General features: G+C 40.0%; 1 protein-coding gene across 1 annotated transcript in view; it reads right to left on the reverse strand.

The window, feature by feature from the left end:
* Positions 1-20,945, reverse strand: part of LOC124795972 (WD repeat-containing protein 46) — a 64,857-nt gene extending 43,912 nt beyond the window's left edge. Inside the window, exons 1-6 of the mRNA XM_047260057.1 lie at positions 20,812-20,945; positions 19,586-19,992; positions 10,810-10,932; positions 10,606-10,734; positions 7,458-7,608; positions 4,988-5,123 (exon numbers count right to left, since the gene is read on the reverse strand). Coding sequence (XP_047116013.1) covers positions 4,988-5,123; positions 7,458-7,608; positions 10,606-10,734; positions 10,810-10,932; positions 19,586-19,992; positions 20,812-20,814 — 949 coding nt within the window. The 5' untranslated portion in view covers positions 20,815-20,945. The remainder of the gene's footprint in view (positions 1-4,987; positions 5,124-7,457; positions 7,609-10,605; positions 10,735-10,809; positions 10,933-19,585; positions 19,993-20,811) is intronic.
* Positions 20,946-21,183: the final 238 nt, after the last annotated feature.

Below are 21,183 nucleotides of genomic sequence, written 5' to 3' on the forward strand. Positions count from 1 at the left end.
AAGCAAATAACCAGAGCCACTTCCTCATCCTCTCAAACCCAGAACCTCCCACAGAAACCACAAAAGTGCCCCACTTGTGACAGGATACTTTCCGGGACTGGATCAGATTCTGAATGTGGCTCTCCAGCAGGGATACGACTTCCTCAAATCCTGCCCTGAAATGAGATCCATCCTTCATGAAATCCTCCCCACTCCACCAAGAGTGTCTTTCCGCCGTCCACCTAACCTTCGTAACCTCTTAGTTCATCCCTATGAAATCCCCAAACCACTTTCCCTACCCTCTGGCTCCTACCCTTGTAACCGCCCCTGGTGTAAAACCTGTCCCATGCACCCTCCCACCACCACCTACTCCAGTCCTGTAACCCGGAAGGAGTACACGATCAAAGGCAGAGCCACGTGTGAAAGCACCCACGTGATCTACCAACTGACCTGCCTACACTGTGACGCATTCTATGTGGGAATGACCAGCAACAAACTGTCCATTCGCATGAATGGACACAGGCAGACAGTGTTTGTTGGTAATGAGGATCACCCTGTGGCTAAACATGCCTTGGTGCACGGCCAGCACATCTTGGCACAGTGTTACACCGTCCGGGTTATCTGGATACTTCCCACTAACACCAACCTATCCGAACTCCGGAGATGGCAACTTGCTCTTCAATATATCCTCTCTTCCCGTTATCCACCAGGCCTCAATCTCCGCTCATTTCAAGTTGCCGCCACTCATATCTCACCTGTCATTCAACAACATCTTTGGCCCTGCACTTCTGCCTCGACTGACATCACTGCCCAAACTCTTCGTCTTTAAATATGTCTGCTTGTGTCTGTATATGTGTGGATGAATGTGTGTGTGTGTGCGCGAGTGTATACCCGTCCTTTTTTCCCCCTAAGGTAAGTCTGTCCACTCCCGGGATTGGAATGACTCCTTACCCTCTCCCTTAAAACCCACATCCTTTCGTCTTTCCCTCTCCTTCCCTCTTTCCTGATGAGGCAACAGTTTGTTGCGAAAGCTTGAATTTTGTGTGTATGTTTGTGTTTGTTTGTGTGTCTATCGACCTGCCAGTGCTTTCGTTCGGTAAGTCACCTCATCTTTGTTTTTATATATAATTTTTCCCACGTGGAATGTTTCCCTCTATTATATATATATATATATATATATATATATATATATATATATATATATATATATATATATATTTATATGAAGATGGCATCTGTTCTTTCGGACAAGTTTTTAACAAATTTGGTGGTGGTTTCCATTTCACCAAATTCGGTGTTTTTTTTTAAACAAATTCATTGTTACTTCTTTTTTGCCAAATTCAGGGGTGTTTTTCTGCCAAATCCAGGGGACTTTTGTGACTTTGTAGGCTTTCCTGGAGTAATAAGTCTTGAAATTCTCTTCGGGTTTGCTGCCGGCCTAACATTAACTCGATTCAATATTTCGACAATCCAACTGCTCATCATCTTCAGAATGCTCCTGATGCTGCTGAGAACTGATGCCAAGGCTGCAAATCAATATAGGCCTCCGTACCGTACACAGCACATGTACTGCACACCACAGCTGCTGCCCTCCGAGACGTGGCAGATGGCGCCGACCTTAGTAGAATACCAGCAGCAACGATATATCACATTCACGAGACTATTTTCGAACATTCGGACTGGCTGCACTGAAGAACGTTCTGTTTTGATGCGGAATAGTGCAGGGTTCCACGTCCTGCTAAGAGGAAACCCATTGACTCAATTAACCAAATTATCTGCCAACCTAATTTCTATTGCCTCTTTATAAACACTGTTCCAAAAGCTGGATGTGTTGGCAACTACACAGTTTTGTCAAACTTCATCCCTTGTCCCTCGTTTAAAAAATGTACTGCTACTGCCAATTTTTCCAGTTGTAGCTTCGTATGACGGCAATGTTCCATGCACCTGGCCTCAATGTGCAAATCCAATGGCTGAGGTAAACCTTCCCATATCAACATGGGGTTTTATATAAGCCAGGCTTCTTAAGCCCCAAATCATCTTCCACAGAGACGAGTTGTGCCCTAAGCATGGAAAGTGGACGGCACACACTCTTAATGTTAAAATTCCTTAAAATTCTTCCAATTTTAAATGATATGCCCCCAGAATAAGGAATAATGGCCACAGAACTACGATCCTATTCATGCACCTCTGGGGATGGTCCAAGCCTGCTCCTCAGAGTATCCATTTTCCTTAAAAACAGCCATCAAATGTGCTAGTTCTTGGGTTAAACTCTCTGCATCAGAAATGGCTTATGCTGAGCGTACAGAGTCCTAAGGACACCACTGTGTTGGTATGGTGGATGGCAACTCTAAGCACACGGATACCGAGCAGCGTGTGTTGGGTTTCGGTGAACACTAGTCCCAGAGTACCATCTGTTGTTTTGTAAATGATGACATCCAAGAATGGAAGCATCCCATTCCTTTCAACCTAAATAGTAAATTTTATGCTGGGATGAAGACAGTTGAAGTGGTCCAAAAATCTGTTGAGAGCATCACGTCCATGTGGCCAGATGAAAAAGTTATTATCTACATACCTCCAGAAGCACATTGGTTGCAAAACCAATGTTCCAGTGCCATATTCTCAAAGTCCTCCATGAATAAGTTGGCAACAATGGATGATAAAGGACTACCAACAGCTATTTTGTCATTCTGCTCAAAAATGTTGCTGTTACATGAAAAATATGTGGATTTCAGCATGTGACGACAAAGCTTCACCAACTCTTAATCCAGTTTCTCACTACTCAAGCTCTGGGACTCTTGCAGAGGGACTCGTGTAAATAGAGATACCACATCAAAACTCAATAATAAATCCGAAGGACCCAGCCTCAAAAATTTCAATCATCAAATAAAATCCACTGAACTGGAGATATGGTGTTCACATGTGCCAACATATGGGCTGGAACAGATGTTAAATACTTCACCAGGTTATAAGTGGGTGCATTCAAATTACTAACAATAGGGCACACAGGGATCCCTTCCTTAGGTAACTTAGGCAGACCATACAACCTAAGCAGAACAGCAGCACCAGTATGAAGTTTCTTACGTAAATCTTTGGACAATGAGCTCTTTTTCAAAACTGAAAATGTCTTGTTCCTAATCCTTTCTGTTGGGTCACTAGACAGTTCTCTGTAAGCCAGGTCACTGAGCAGTAAATTTATTTTTAAGGATGTAATCTTCCTGTGTCATCACACCCATGGCATTCCCTTTGTCAGCTGGTACACTACTACATCCTCATCATTCCTACGGGAACGAATTGCCACTGTCTCTCCAGAAGAGATGTCATCCCACGGTGGCTGAGCCCAATGTAATGTGTGGGACACTTCTTGCCTTATTTCTTCCATCTGGTTCTCAGGGAGGTGTGGTATTGTTTGTTCTACAGAGCAGATAAATTCTGCGACAGGAGGTCTCTATGGAGTGGGAGCAAAATTTAAACCTTTCTACAACACCAAAACTTTGGTCATGTCCAACACCTTACTAGAAAGATTAATAACAGTGTGTTGAAGTTTATTTCTTCTGATGCTGTAGGATGAGAAAGAAGACGTTCAAATCTCGAAGACTGTTTGGTAAGGGCACTATGTCCCCAGTCCAATAGTGCCCATGTGGAACCATCAACCCACTCCCCTATGTCTCTTGAAAACTGTGATGACAAGCCAAATGGAAGTAAAATAAATCTCTGAAAACAATATCCAGCTGTCTACAGGTAAAACAGATGTGTTTTCTTATCAGTGCTTGGCTGGATGAAGAGTTGGTGAAGCTCTGTCGTCATATGCTGACATCCACGTATTTTTCCTTTAACGGCAACATTTTAGAACAGAATGACAAAATAGCTATGGGTAGTCCTTTATCATCCATTGTTGCCAGCTTATTCATGGAGGGCTTTGAGGATATGATACTAAGGACTTCAGCTTTGAAACAAACATGCTTCTGGAGGTATGAAGATGATACATTTTTCGTCTGGCCACATGGACATGCTGCTCTCAACAGATTTTTGGACCACTTAACTGTCTTCATCCCGGCATTAAATATACCATGTAGGTTGAAAGTGATGGGATGCTTCCATTCTTGGACGTCATGGTTTACAAAACAACAGATGGTACTATGGGACATAGTGTTCACTGAAAACAGACACACACTGATCGGTGTCTGCATGCTGAGAATTGCCATCCACCATACCAAGGAAGTGGCTTCCTTAGGACTCTGCTATGCAGAGCAATGCCATTTTTGATGCAGAGAGTTTAACCTAAGAACTTGTGTATTTGATGGTTGTTTCTATGGAAAATGGATACTCTTATAAGCAGATTCATCGGGTTATGGAGTTTGGACCATCCCTGAAGGTGCATGAATAGGGCATAGATCTGTGGCCTTTATTCCTTATGTGGGGGGGCATATCATTTAAGACTCTAAGAATTTTGAGGAGTTTTAACATTAAGAGTGTGTTCCATTCACCTTCCAAGATTAGGCCACAACACAGCTCTGTGAAAGTTGGTTTTGTGACTTAGCAAGCGTGGCTTATATAAAATTCTATGTCAACATGGGAAGGCTTATATCGTCAGTTCGACTCACAGAGTTCAGAACAGGTGCATGGAACATTGCTGTCATGGGGCGTGCACTGCTTCAAATCCTTCTTAATTGCTGTTCTATGCTGGAGCTGACAAGAGGAATATAGTTACTACTACATTCAGAACATCTTAAGGTGGTATGTGTCTCCAATGGAGTTATTTTCCATATGTGTTAATACAAATGCACCAGTTTTTGAAGCATCCAAAAAGCTAGCAGGTAAGCACAGAGTATGAAATGGCACAGTTACTTTTCTGTGGGAGTATAGGGTAAAACAGGCAACTATCCAATATACCTACAAACAATTCTTCCAAATATAAATATGCACTTACACAAATCTTAAAAGCCTTGAGGAAACAAAAGTAATTTGGAAACTGTGCTGGAAAAACATTATTGTTAGCTCAGATGCTCACCTTTCGAATGCCCTAAACAAAGGACAGCATTGTATGGATTTTGTGTCATTATATTAAGCCTTCCTAGCCTTGCATTATATCGAGAAATTATCTTTCCAATGGAAACATCTAACCATGCAAGGTATCCTTCTTCACTCTGAAATTAAACAGAAGAAGAGCATCAAATACATTGTACAGAAAGTAAAAATGTTGCAAGAAAGTTCTGATAGAATGCAAACACCTTTGTATTAAAGGAGACCACTCACCAAAAAGCAGAAGCATTTAGTCATCGATAAGCACACTCGCGCGCATCCGCATGCACGCACACATACATGCATGCACATGCCCTTACATGGTCCAGGATGAACGAACAGTGCCAGTGCTTCACTTCGACAAGTAGACGGGCTGTGACAGGGGTTGTGTTAGGTGGGGTGGGTAGAGCAAGAGAGAGGCAGGAGGCAGGGAGAGTGACTGGGGCTGGTTGGCTGGCAGCTTGGAGGGAGATGCCTGGTTTGGCAGCTAGGCGTGCAGGGGGGAGGGGTGGCAGATATATTTGCTAGACATCTGACGCACTGTTGTCGGGGCAGTGGGGAGTGGCACTTGCTGAATGTGACATGGGGACAGCAAGTGGATCCTGCATGACAAACTCCTGTGGCAAACTGTTTATGGGCCTTCTACAGGAAACCTTCCTAGCCTCTGAAACTCCCAACCCTTTGTCTGTATTATGTTCATTGATGATATCTTCATGATTTGGATTCAGGGCCAAGACACCCTGTACTCATTACTTCACGATCCCAACACCTTTTCTCCTGTCTGCATCACCTGGTCCTCCTCTACCCAATGTACAACATTTTTTGATATTGACCTCCACCCCTCTAATGAGTCCATCCACAGTTCTGTCCACATTAATCCTATTAGCCAAAAGTACCTGCATTTTGAAAGCTGCCATCCTTCCCCCACCAAAAAATCCCTCCCATACAGTCTAGCCACCTGTGGGCAACATATCTGCAGTGACGAAAACTCCCTTGCCCAATATGGTGAAGCTCACGTAAAGGCCTTCATAGACAGGTAAAACCCCCCTAAACCTAGTCCACGAATGTATTCCCCATTCCATATCTTTACATACACCCAATCCTCCCATCATGTCCAAGAATCAGTTGCAAAGGAGTGCCTCTTGTCACCCAGTATTACCCTGGACTGGAACAACTGAACAGTATCCTCTGCCCAGGCTCTGAATATCTCTCGTCATGCCATGAGAGATATTCAATCCAAGATCCTTCCCACCCATTCTAAAATGGTGTTTCATCATCCACCCACCCTATACAACATCTTAACCCATCCCTACGCCACTTCAACTCCCACCCTCTTCCCACTATGGTAATATCTTTGTGGTAGACCATGGTGCAATACCTGCCCAATCCACTCCAGCTCTGTCACAGGCTTATCCTATCCAACCAGAGGCTGGGCCATCAGTGTAAGCAACCATGTTATATATCAATTATGTTGCAGGTCCTTATCATCATCATCAGCTTCTCTGAACTGCATATTTGAGAGTTATCCTTACAAGACATCCTTTGCTCCTGTAACTGTCCGAGCCTCAATTTCTGGTAACCCACTGTCCCAATATCTGCACCAAACAGTTCTTGTCACCCCCTCCCAATGCATGACTCCAAGTCACCATCAGTATGTGCCGCTCCCCACCAACTGACAACCACGCATCACATGCCTAGCCCATGTAGCTGCCATCTCTCCCTTCCCATTCCTAGCCATCAAACCAGCTGTCTCTCTCCAAGCCACTAACCACACAACCCTAATCCTCCTCTCAACCTCACCCAACACAACCTGGTGGCACCATATAGGGGCACAGCCGTGTGTGTGTGTGTGTGTGTGTGTGTGTGTGTGTGTGTGTGTGTGTGTGAGAGAGAGAGAGAGAGAGAGAGAGAGAGAGAGAGAGAGAGAGAGAGAGAGAGAGAGAGAGAGTGAGTGTCAGCGAACACACCATATTCAATTAAAATCTACTGCTCATTCTTACGAAAAAGAAATATTAATAAACAGTTTTACACCTGGCTAATTATTTTTTGTATGTATGAATATACAACTTGTGCACTGTCAATGTGTTAATCTTTCTGCCATTGTGCCATTCATAATCAAGTGAATAAATCACAAAGAGCAGGAAAGATGCTGATCATTCACTGTCCTTCCATAATATAGTTCTAGCAATTTCTCTTAATAATACACAAATGCTGTCTGAAATGACAAAGAAAGTCAATCTGTGCACGCTATAGCCGCACAGGTTTTATGTATTCTATTACCCCTGAAGAAGTATTTGTCTGACAGCAACAGTCTCAGTCCCGTCGATGCGTCTGTTGACAATTCAACACTTCAATTATAGCTGAGCTGTTATCTTAACTCCATCCATTATATTTATATTCTACCTACAGCATTCCACAGCCAGAAGTAAGGTATAAGCAAGAAATGTAAGAATACTCACACTGGTAGCCAGCAGGAAGTGGTATGGCAGGAACTCCATCCTTAGAACGTGGTGTAAATTCTTCAGACAGTGTAATTCTATACCTTGGTTGTCATATATGTACACCCAATTCTTCTGTGCAACAGCAAACATTGTTTCTATATGCAGCCACCTTTTACATAAAATCACATTTGCTTCATAAGTATTTGGGTCACAAAGAATGTGTAAAACAGCTAAATCAACTGTGTTAACTCCAATTTTGATCATTAAATATATCACTGTAATATGTTACAATTGCATTACATAATTAACACAATAATGGACATTCCTACAAGGTGTACAACTTTGCCTCCGCCATTTTCCGACAGGTGGCGACAACGGTGAGTAGTGGTCGAAAGAAACAAATTGCAGATGTCAGGCAATTAGCTTGGACCTCGGTCAACATAACCTCATTCAAACATTAGTCAATTTGTGTCTGCATCAGAAAGCTGTTTCTGATTGAAAATATCAATTTATGAGCCTAATTCTCATCATCTGCAGGAGGTGTTACTGTTTTGTTTCAATATGAAGAAAAGAGCAGCTGAATCTCATCGAATGCTGTCAAGTACGTATGGTAAGGACGCCATTAGCGAAGGAACGTGTCACGAGTGGTTTCAATGCTTCAAGAACGGTGATTTTAACATCGTAGACCAGCATAGAGATGCAGAACTGGAGACATTGCTTAGTGAAGACTCGTGTCAAACTCAAGAATAATTGGGACGATTAGTGGGAATGACAAAGCAAGCAATTTCAAAAGCTCTCAAGGCTATGGGCATGATTCAGAAAGAAGGAACTTGGGTCCCGTGTGAGCTGAACCCAAGAGACATCGAATGGCATTTGTGTGTTTGTGAACAGTTGCTTCAGAGGCAAAAACGGAAGGGATTTCTGAATCACGTTGTGACCGAGGACGAAAAATGGGCTAATTACGATAACCCTAAATGCAAAAAATCATGGGGATATCCTGGCCATGCTTCCGCGTTGACAGCCAAACTGAACATTCATGGCTACAACATCATGCTCTGCATTTGGTGGGACCAGCTCGGCATCCTGTACTAGAAGGTATTAAAACCAAGTGAAACAATCACAGGTGCTCGTTATCGAACGCAATTAATGTGTTTGAGCAGAGCATTAAAAGACAAATGGCTGCAATACAGTGAGAGGCACGATAAAGTGATTTTGCAGCATGACAAACGTTCGACCCCCACGTTGCAAAAGAGAACAAAACATGCTTGGAAACGTTAGAATGGTAAGTCCTACCCCACCTGCTGTATTCTCCAGACATTGTTCCTTCTGACTATCATCTGTTTAGATCAATGGCACATGGCCTGGCTGACCAACACTTCCGATCTCATGGAGAAGTCACTAATTGGATTGATTCATGGATCACTTCAAAAGATGAACAATTTTTTCGACACAGGATTAGTGCACTGCCCAAAAGATGGGAGAAAGTAGTGAGCAGCGATGGAATATACTTTGAATGATATGTGTAATGAATTTGTTTCATTAAAGCCTCAAATGCTGGGGGAAAAATGGCAGAAGCAATGTTGTACACCTTGTAGATGGAACACCACACAAAATAAGAGAAAGGCACAACACACAAAATAAGAGAAAGGCAACAGTCCATCTATAGCAAACTGATGTGTGGAACACAATAATATTTAACAGGAAACAGAATTCACAGTGGCTTTCAAGCTCTTGCTCTTTTTCTAGTAGAAGTACAATCAATCACACTTCAACCACATGTACACACCTGCGGCCACAGGCGCCTGTGTAGTTGCGTGTGCTTTTATTAGAAAAAGAACAAGAGCAAGAGCTAGAAAGCTAGTGTGAATACTGTTTCCTGTTACATGTTCCTATCCTTCACACATCAGTCCATGATAAGTCAGTTGTTGCCTTTCTCCTCTATATTTTAAAGTGGGAGGGGTTACTGTCTCCTTCACATTCTACCTTCCTTAGAGGTTGCTGAGCAGTGACGTTGGTACCTAGTTGAACCTACAGAACTGCAAAAATTAATTTGTGGACTTTTCTGAAATACTAGCTGCTAGAAAATGGGTACAAAAAAGTACTCATTCCTGACTAGATTTTCATCTAACGGGAAACACTGCGGAATCATAAATGTAATGCTAAACTGAAAATACACAAAACTAAATATAGGCCCTATCCATCAACTAACCAATTTTCTTGAACAGCAACTGCAAAGTAGTTATGATTAGGCAAGAACATTAAGCTGCTGCTTTTATAAATAGGGCCCAAAACAAAACTTTTGTGGTGAAGTACCTTACGAGATGTGCTGAAAAGTCCTGCCTCTGAATTTTTTACGGGAAAATTCATGAAAGTTTCTAAATAAAACAAGTATTATCAACATTGTACATCTTTATTGTTCATGTATACTTATTAATTTCTCAACATAGTCACCCTGGGAAGAACACATTTCTTTCAATGAGAGACCAGTTTGTTGACATTGTCACTGTGGAAGGTTTGACTTCGTTGACAGGGCCACAACCTCACCTTTGCTTTCACCCCTTCATTAACTGTCAAAGTGAAGTCCTTGAAGGTGTTCTTTTAAGTTTGAAAACAGATGAAAATCAAATGGGGTCAAGTCAGGACTGTACACATGATAATCGGTGACAGTGAACCTAAGATGTTGGACTGTTGTAAATGTCACAGTACTCGTGTAAGGTCTGGCATTGTCACACTGAGGAAGATGGTGCTTTGTGTCTGAACAAACCTTTCAGTTCAAAATTTGATTACAGCATGCTGTTTCCCATGCACCAACATAGTTACGTTACACACTGCCATGTTATATGCTTTAATTCCGATACTTCTATTGGCAGAGGGCTGCAAATATGCAGTCATGAAAAGTAAAGATGTAGAATGTTAATAACATTTGTTTTCTTTGGAAGCCTTTGAAATTTTTCACATAAAAAATTTGGACACCTTGCTTTTTAGTGCACCCTCATATAATCATTATAAAAAGAATAAATGTTACCTTCAGTAATATTTTTTGAAAAACATTTTAACAGTAACTATGAGCATTTGTAGCACAAGTCTAACAAGTTCTTTCTCATGCTTACAACTTGTTTAATCCAGGTTTACAATTGGCTTATTTATAGCTAGTAGCTTCACTTACTGAACGTCAAAGACTTCCTCCATTACATTCATTTCACAAAACAGCTTCTTCGTAACCCAGTCAAATGCTGCAACATGACCTCTCCTTCCACCAAGCAACAAAAAGCGACCATTACGACTGTACCTCATCCTATATATGAAGAAATAAGTGTTAGTGCTGTTGTGAAAATAAGTACCTCAAGATAATTCTGTTTTCAGTGATTACCTGTAAGATCCAAAAGGAAGTTGAAGGTCAAAATGCTTTGTAGCACTTGTGATATCAACTGAGGCTGCTATCTGGCTCTGCGTAAACTGCGTAGTTACCTCTCCTTCATCAGGAACCAGATAACTGCAAACACACAACTAATTGTTGTTTTGCAACAAGCAATACTAATACACACAGAATGTTTTTCATCACTCATTCATTCGCACAGTGTGTTCCATAGCTCCCAATGTGATGGAGAGCTTTTCAGAATGTGAAACAACCCAGAAGCAGCCACTGGAGGCTATTTCTGTAAATTATATGAAAATAAACTTGACTATTCATCTTCTAATGAACTGTGGGTGGAATCAGAAATGAGACATTCATTCCCTTTTCACACAATAAAACATGATTAAAGGTATGTACAATACAATAGATAGTATTTCTACACAACAAAATACTTTAAGGACAATAAATACTGGACTCACTCAGTCAGAAACGAAAGAAAGTCTTGTGAGAAAAAGAAATGGTTCTGCAATAAACTTCAGCTAGTAATAGTTAATACTCTGTTTAAGAATCACAAGATGAGGGAGTGTAATTGTAAAATGCTCATGGACACAGGAAGTTTCCTGCCAGCTTACATTATGGTCAGACTATCCAAACAGATCTCAGAAGACCCTATTGGTACTCACTGATCGCCATATCATCCTCAGTCAATAGGCATCACTATCAGGGTCAGACAGAGATACTGAAATCCGATAATGGATTGTAAGATTTAGCCAGGAGCAGGTATAAACTTGAATCACAATTTAATAATGATGAAGAGTAAACTGAAGTTTAAGAGGAATGTCCAGAAGAATCAATGTGGAAAAAAATGGTATACGGAAGTACTTGTGGATGACGATGTGAATTTCAAGTTCTCTAAGGTTGTAGACACTGTGATAATGAATACTGCACTGCACAGTTCAGCTGACGCGGATTGAACATTGCTAACAAATGGTCAATCACAAATCACAGAAGTTGGACAGACGAAGATACCTATAAGGAAGGTAACTGCAAACAAACTTTAATAATTTGCAAGTGTGGAGAAGCTAAGGAAAAAGTCTGCAAGAAAAATGTAATGAAATTGAAAAAGAAATGGTCATAAGAAGACTGATTCAACACATCAAATAGCCAAAAACCTTCAATGAAATTAAAAGCAAGGGTGGCAACATTAAGAGGACAATGTGCATTCCACTGTTAAATACAGTGGAGAGAGTGGGTAGTTTTGAGGTATGGCGTGACCTTGTGTAGCAAATATCCCTGGCCAGTGACTGAACTGTGTCAGGGCTGATGTTGCACATCATCATGGCTTACAGAGCATAGACTGCTGGCTGGTGGTGAATGGTGCTAGCAAACATCCTAATGGGTTACAGGCTCGGAGTGTCTCAATTTGACCTTCGGTCAATCAGGCAGCTGCAGAATCCCCTGACAGGTGGTCCTGTGAAGATGATGATGGAACAGAGTGTCCTCTAAGTGGAAGTCAATACCGTGTAGGATGCCAACTCAATGACTCACTGATCAATGACCTACCTGAGCAGACTGCCGATATTTATATATGCCAAGGATGGGTTGTGGTTGTTGTTGTTGTTGGTGGTGGTAGTGCTTCTGCTGCAATGTCACATCTGTCATGTGCAAAAATGTCCCCGGTTTCAGTAACTAGGTGGGTACAGACCAACAGGCAGGCACTGGCACCCATCAGATGTTGTGGCATTACGCTGTGTCACGTTACTTCTGCAAGTGGCACTCTTTACAGCATCAAGCCCTCTTGCCTTAGTTTGGGCTGTTATAGGTGGAAACAGTACACTGTAGACCTCTATGAGGGAAAGACTTATCTGATGAGGTGACAGAAGAAGATTCAGAAGAGACAGGAGATCCAGTGTTCCAGCCAAAACGGAGCTTTAGAAGAACATGTAAGATGCCTTTGGAACTTCTAAAATCATTGGGGTATTCGGTAACCAAATGGTTATTCATTTTGGTTTGTAGAATCTATGCGTCTGAGGATATAGCATCACCTTCTGGAAAAACATCATCTACACAGTGCACAAGAAAACAAGGGGAAATAAGAGTGAGAATTATCACATAATCAACTTAACAGGCCATGTATAAAAGCTGCTACATAGTACAATATACAGAAGCACAGAAAGGAAAACTGAGCACCTGTTAGAGATGACTATCAGTTTCAATTTTGGAAAGGTAAAGACACACCCTGATACAGCACTTAATAATGGAAACAAAACTTAAGAAAAATCAAAACATGTTCACAGGATTTGTGGACCTAGAAAAGTGTCCGACAATGTAAAATGGTGCAAGACAATTGAAATTCTGAGAAAAATAGTAACCTTTGAGCCACAAATTACTTAAATGTTTAAAACTGAGTTGAAATTATATTCTTCTCACTGGCTTGTGCCAGGTAAACTGTACTATAGCATTTGTTTTTAATTTTAATGTGTCATTAATGAAAATGAATGGTAGTGTGTGTTGTTGACCCAAACAGTCATGTCACTTATTTCAGTAATTATTTTATAGTTTATAAGATCTGTCTGTAGAACTAAAAGATAATGGGATACTGTGCCACAAGTACAATAAGACAGAAAAAACTGTTCATTGCTCTTTGGAACCAGACAATATCTTAGCAAAGGAAGGTCAAGGATATTATGATTCCTATCTGGGGACAAACAACCAAATCATCATGGTTAAATGGAATGACATCTGTGTGACAACGGCAACAAATTTTAATCTAATTTAGCCTCTCATATTAGTTTGTAGATAACAGAAAGCACATAAAGAAGCTCATCCAACAGCCTTATCTTGTAAGTACAGAAAATGTATGGGCAGCGTAGACCACAAAGAATGGCTCTTGTAAAACCATACACTAGAAGTTAATGGAAAAAAATAGTACTGGCCAATCTGTATTATGAAGGTTGACAAAGGCAGTGAAAACATATATGTGTTCTACAACAAAGTATCTCACAGGTGGACAAAAGCCTCGTTGCCACCTTCATATCTGCAAATTAGGCAGAATGCATTAAGAAGCATCTCTCGGAAAAAAGTTCTGGAGAGCGAGCCGTTCCTTGGGAAAGGTCACTTTATTGGAAAAAAAAGGAGTGAGAAGCAGAGAAGAAATGTCTACTCCAAAATTATCCAAGGAAGCCTCCAAAATTTAACCCAACTTTGTGTGCTGCTTTTATTCTAGAATTTGATAAGTAATTAAACTTCTCATTTTTCACTAAGTGATGTGGCTATAATTGTACTGTCTAATTATCAATTTCCATAAATACTTGTCTTCCAACATTTCGACCAATGATAATCACATTCAACATTTTTTATTAAGTGTAACTCACTGGGCCTATAGGTTCTAATCACTGACTTTCACAGATAATCACAATTACCCATGTTTATGACGTGCATAGCTGATGTGACAAGTTAGGAGCTAACCACTAACTTTCATAAAGGATTTCTTATAATTTTTCTTGTTATTTGAGTGTTTAAATCAGTCATTCCCATTTTGAAATTGAGTATTTTATTTGGAATATTTCTCTCTTAAAAATAAAGTGGAATATAACTGTAAAACAGGAGAAAAAGCTGAAAGAAGACTGATTCCTTTATAGGACACTGCGTGTGTCCTGTGTCTTATTTATAGGAGAGTGATTATTTTTATTTTTGCCAGAGGGAATCAATTTAAATTTCAAATGTGTGGTTTTATAACTTTTTAGTACTTGCCCCAAAAATTTCAAGGCACTACAAATTTTAAAATAATTTTGACATCAATGGGTTAACTAAACAGAAGTTTAGTGATACAGTAAACCAGCATCTGAACTGGGTCCTAGAATGACAGGAACTAAGTCATTTTCAGTGTGGGTTCAGAAGGTGCTCACTCTACTGGAGGAGGCAATGTTACAGCGTGTCCAATGCAGACACCATCTTGTAGGCATAATCTTCAATCTTAAAAGGGTCTAAGACACTATTTCATAACATCCTCAGACAGCACCACAAATTGGGGTTATGGGGATGTCAACACATATTCACACAGTTCTTTCTTTCCAGATTTTGTTTTCGATAAAGTGGAGTGTTCCAGCTTGAGTGTCAGCCCACAGGTAGCAGGACACCAATTCGCTGTGGTGGGCAGTCAGATGGCCAAGTTGCATTTTGTACTGCCCTAGCATTGCACCCATGGTAAATTGTTCACATATGCAAAATATGCTTACAATAAGGGCTACCTGGTACGTAGCATATATATTAAAAACGAATGCAGTTTTTAAATTCAGCACCTTTTTCAGTTTGTTAGCTTGGTGGACCTGAAATTTAAGCGACTGTCATCTGTTGATATTGCGATTAGCAATTGTCGCTGTCATTTGGCATTTGTGTGTATTGTTATCAGCTAAAATAGAGTGATACGTGATGCATTTTGAAAGTGCATTTCAAGTACAGCGAATGCTTGCAGAGACTGTTCGAAGACTCCGTGTAATTTTTGGTAGGTGAATGCGCCGAACGTGTCAACAGTGCAGAAGCTGGTAAGGAAACCTGAAGATACAGGATCAACAGTGAACATCAAATTAGCTGAACGTCCTCACTCTCATCAGTGAGAGTGACACTACAAGTCCAGTAAATTCCATTTGTCGCAGTGCTAAACACTTAGCCCTTCCGAGAAGAAGTTTGCATCAAATCTTAACAAAATAATTGCATCTGGATCCTTTCACAATCCAACTGAAACAAGAGCTGAAGCTGGCAGACCTACCAAAGTGTCAAACATCTGCCAATTGCATACTCACAAAACAGGAGTTCGATACTGATTCTCATAAGAAAATACTCTTCAATGACGAGGCACTCTTCCAGCTTAATCATTATGTGAATAAACAAAACTGTTTGGTCTGTGAGAAGAGTCTTTAACCAGAACGAGTCACTGTTTGGTGCAGGTTAGGGGCTGACAGACTAATTGGGACATACCTTTTTGAAGACGAGACTGGAAAAAGAGTGACAGTGACTGGTGATTGCTATTGTCAAATGATAATATAGTTTTTATGCCTGCATTCCAAACACTGAATGTGGAACATATGTGGTTCCAACAGGATGGTGCAACCCGCCACACTGCCGTCGAAACAACAAGGCTGCTGAGTGAACGATTCACTGCACATCTTATATCACACAACGGTGGTCAGAACTAGCCACCGAGATCATGTAATTTGACACCATGTGACATTTTTTCGTGGAGCATGTCACATCTAGTGTTTATGTGAACAATCCATGAACCTTCCCGCAACTCAAGACAGAAATTAGATGCTTCATGCATCAAGGTCATGCGAAACTTTGCACCAGAGCCACTGAAAATTTTGTCCACAGAGTGGATGTGAGCAGACGAAGCCATGGAGGACATTTTCCTGATATTTTGTTTCATGTTTAATGACAGTCTTTGAGTTTCATATTGACATAATAATACTAGAAATTTTCAAATAAATTATGTGTTTTATTATTAAATTAAAAATTGCATTCTTTGTGGGGGCCTTCCCGCTAGTGAGCTGACAGGTGCTCTCCATGTCTGTGCCTCACAGGGCAATGGTCAGAATGGCCTGTGAGAAGGGATCAATGATTTTCTGTTGGTGTGATTATTCAAGTATGCGAGTGGCTCACTCATGGATCTATTTTTGAAGTGTGACTCAGTTACGGCCACAGTTAAATCTTCCGTTCATTGTTTATGGAGGTTTTTACTATATTTTGCTTCTCTTCCAACCTTGCAATGGCTACTCATTGGTTGTACTGATGATGAGACCTGTGCCCAAAGTCTGGGACATTTTTCTCAATTTTAAAAGTTCAGTGACATCTCTGGATCCAACCTCTGCAAGATGCATTGTTACCATTCCTCAACAATTTAAATGGATAAAGGCTTTGACTATACTAAAATGTGTCAGCCACAGGTCATGTGGAGCAAACCAATGATGTCTGCTCTATTCTTTAAGACTTTTATTAACCTTCTTGAATACAGATGCTCAGTTTGTACATAATGTATCTTAAATCATACATACTGTTTGCATGAGGAGATTAAGCTGGCAACAGTGACATATAAGATGAGTTCATCCATACCATTGCACACCCACTAACTGACAGAATAATTGTAAACTGAGAGCGAACAATAAGGCTGTTAAGACGCATTCTAAGCAGGACCTAGACACTCTTAATGAAGACCTTATTATTGGATTTAATCAATAGTGGAGTTGTTCACCATTTTGGATGTGTAGGAGTCTCAGAATTATTTTAGATCTGTTGGGGTACAAACAAAATGGGCCACATTTTAAAGTCCATGTTTTACAGATTTTTTTTCTGAACACTTCAACTAGGCTGTAGTTTACAGCGATGAGCCTCAACAAGACAACTCCACAGTCTGCTCTGCATTTTTCTCGAATATTACTCCAAGAGTTGCTTAAATAATGTATTCACAGTATCTGATGCTGAATTATTTAAGATCTTGAGAGTAATGTTTGGATATAGTATTAATAGTGTCCTGCTTGACACAGTCAAAATGTTTAAATATCTGGGCGTAATGTTGCGAAGTGATATGAAATGGAATGAGCAATTGAGGATTGTGCCAAGGAAGGCAAACAGTCGACTTTGGTTTGTTGGGAGACTTTTAGGAAAGTGTGGTCCATCTGTAAATGAGACGTTTACAGGTCGCTAGTGTGACCTATTCTTGAGCCTGCTTGAGTATTTGGGATCCATAACAGGTTAGATTACAGGAAGACATTGAAACAATTCAGAGATGGGCTGCTGGATTTGTTACCTGTACATGTGAACAACACGTGTCACTGAGATGCTTTGAGAACTTGAATCTCAATGGAAATCCCTGGAGGTAAGGTGCCATTGTTTTCAAGGAACATTATTGAGAAAATTTGGAAAAATGGCATTTGAAGCTGTCTGCAAAACAGTTCTACTGTCACTAACAATCCAACATACACTGTACCTAAAGACAAGGAAAATAAGATATGAGGAACTAGGGTTCATACGGAGGCATATAGACTGTAATTTCTCCCTTGTTATATTTGCGAGTGGAACAGTAAAGGAAATGACTAGTAGTGGTACAGGGTACCCTCCCCCATGTGCCGTACAGTGGCTTGCAGAGTATCTACGCAGATGTATTGGGGCAGATGAGATGTAATAATAATACCAAATTTCTCATTTTCTCTGATTCCCAGCCGCTCTTCAGACTACCATATGTATACAGCAGAAAAACAAGTCCAGTCAATCAATTCCCTCTTCTTTATCAGTGGGGGCAGGGAAGCTTTCATTCAGTTATACAATGTGTTGTTTACATACATGCAATCACCTTGCTATTAAACCAAAGGATCATACGCCAGTGGACGATAGGGTAACTAGTAAGGAGGATCAACACACTGCAGTAGGTGAAATAAGTGGTATGTACACGATGTTGCTCTTCCTAGCCCATGAGGTGGGAGGAAATAATTTTAACATCACTCCTGAAAGGGTACTGACCTATGACAGATGGATTTCAGCTTTGGTGAGCAGACCCAACAGTGTACAGATTTTCAGTAATCCACATTTTAACAGAACATGCTTCATGTCATTGATAAAGGGCTGCTACCAGCTTACAAACTGCCCTGCCCACTATTTCAGGAGACGATCCACAAATGTGGTCATAATTAAGGCTCTGTGTAGCATCTGATCTTCTGCAGAGACTGTTAGGTTTAAGATTTTAAGGTGTTTTCAGGGTGGTTAGTTCCTTCATTGTTTGCCAGTAATATGGTATGACATTCTCAGTCCCAAAGTAGATATTTTAGTTACTGTACTGATATTGGACATGTATTATAATAATGGATATTATAAAATGAGTATGGCTGACCCTGTCATATGTGGTTCAGTGTGAATGAAAGGGATTAAAAATGTGGGAGTGGATCATATTTCTATTCCATATTTCAACTTTGGAATGCAGTTTTAAACATTTAAATCACATCTGTCTTTAAGTTTTTTTAGTAAGGGCAAGTACTGATATGACCTCAATGTTAAGCTCTCTATTCATACAACAAAGCAACAACCAACTGTGTAATACTTCTGAACTAAATTAAGTAATACTGCAATGGTTTCTTCATGAAAACCATGCCTGACCACCTGTCCTATTCTTATAGAGCATATGTAAGTATTCTGTGTAGGGCCTATATCTAATTTCTGAGCTATTGATTTTTGTTATACTACCATGATAACTCATACGTGTATCACTGTGAGATGATCCTTTGAAGAAACAAATAAATAAATAAATAAATAAAAATATAGTTAATTTTTAAATTAAACTAAGCATTTAAATATATTTTGGTGTCACTTTCTTAGCAGCATTTCTAACATCAATTTCAATGCTGAGTACTGAAGGTCATTTTTTTCTTCTACTTTTATAATTACGAACATCATTACAACGTCTAGGACTAACAACCTCACTGTTTAGTCCCTCAACACCTAACTATCATCAGTATTTCTTAACTCTGATGGATTATTTGCTTCTGATTTCATGAGAGAAAATATGTACCTGATGACATTAAAACACTGAACTCTCCAGATGGATATTTACAAGACAGCTTCCCATTAGCATCACAACATTATAACTTACAATACATCTCATGAAGTGATACCTCAGAAGACGTTAAAAAGATGAAAGAATATTTTGTTGCATATAATATAGTGTACATAATATACTTGCAGAGCTATCTTTCACATGAAATCCAAAAAAAAGGCTATACCATAGCCTACACACATTTACACTCACCCACTGTCCTCTGTCAGTAATAGTTCTGCCCTTGCTGCTTGCTCTGTTGCATATTCTATTTTCCTTTCCTGCTTACTGATTCGTTTCTTCCATACTTTAGTTTTTATAGTGTCTTTATCAACTCCAGAACCTCTGCTGTAGCGCAGTAGCTTTTCTTTTGGAATAGGTGTTCGACCTTGTTGTTGTTGACTGTGGGAAATACCGGTCGCTTTCTGCTGTTCCACATTTTCACTCTTATGGATAGAATTTACTAAATCTTTAACGTCCTTGATGGACCTTTGAATTGGATCTCCTTTTATTCTTCTCGGTTTGTCATCTAGTTTTAGGATATGTGGCAAGGACTTCTTTGTCACAGACTTCTTTACTTTGTGTACTGGCTGCTCTTTCATTACAATTTTCTTCTTAGCCTTGAAAGAAAAAAATAAATATTACATTCAATGATGGGGCATGCTATTCAGTAGCAGGTAATCAACGTTAGTTATTTAATAAAACGTACATATGAGTCCTACACATAAGCTTATATGTGACTTGAATCACTGTCTGCAAATCTTTCATTGAGACAAGACCCTAAGCTGAAAAGACACTCATCATTTTGCGCACTAATTTATGGGATGAATCCTGCAATGGTATCATCAGAATGGTATCAACAGAAAAATGTAGCCACAAGATCAGTTCACCGTAGATAATATAAAATACACATTTGTAAGAACACATTGCGCAAGAGGAAAAATTAAGATTACAGCAGCTGTGTAGTCATCAGTAAATAAAAATTGAATTACAGTTCCGTACAACATTTGCATGAATTGTGAAGAAACGAATATGAGACAGTTGCTATTGTGTCGAATGCACCCTGACAAACCGTTTACAATGATTTCCAGTGTACAGGTAAAGAGACAAAATTAAATATGCGACTTTCAATACAACAATCAATTCTGTTCGGCAACTTCAATACTGATATGAATAAAGTTTGTTCCTCTCAAATGTGACCAAAATAAGATTAAACTGGGCTGCATTTCACAATGTAGATTCTACTGTATAAACGGGAGAGAATTATACATATCTCTCTGTTGGAATCAAATACAGGCTGCGTGAAATCTTACGAAATTTAATTTACACGGGAGGAAAACGATGGGCACTTATTCTTGTATAGCTCGGGAATATGATTAATTTATTCGCAGCCTTAAAATTCGTAAAATAAAATGTCTGTATGCTAACACTCAACATACCATTATTCAAACTTCGAACTTGTGTAAACGGGAAGCAAAACAATCCAAATGTGACGGTAATGACACATTCGTCCACTGCTCGCAATCAATTCAAAACGTAAACATAACACAGCATCACCACATGTGCGGCAAAGGCAAAGATCTTATGAAGAAAACTTACTTCGACCTTAAAGACAATTATTACAAAACGCCTTGTCGTGTAACTCGTGAAGCCGCACTTCACAAGCAATGAAAATTTGCACATACGTCGCCTCACCATCGCCTCGGAGGCCAGAAAGTATTTGCACAAGCGTGGTGTGAATTTTTACTGGCACTCTATTCAAGACGATTTCAACTGAAATATACCGTGCGGGATTAAATGTAACTGCCTAG

This window comes from Schistocerca piceifrons, chromosome 1 (genome assembly GCF_021461385.2).
Source record: "Schistocerca piceifrons isolate TAMUIC-IGC-003096 chromosome 1, iqSchPice1.1, whole genome shotgun sequence".
NCBI classification, from domain to species: Eukaryota; Metazoa; Arthropoda; class Insecta; order Orthoptera; family Acrididae; genus Schistocerca; species Schistocerca piceifrons.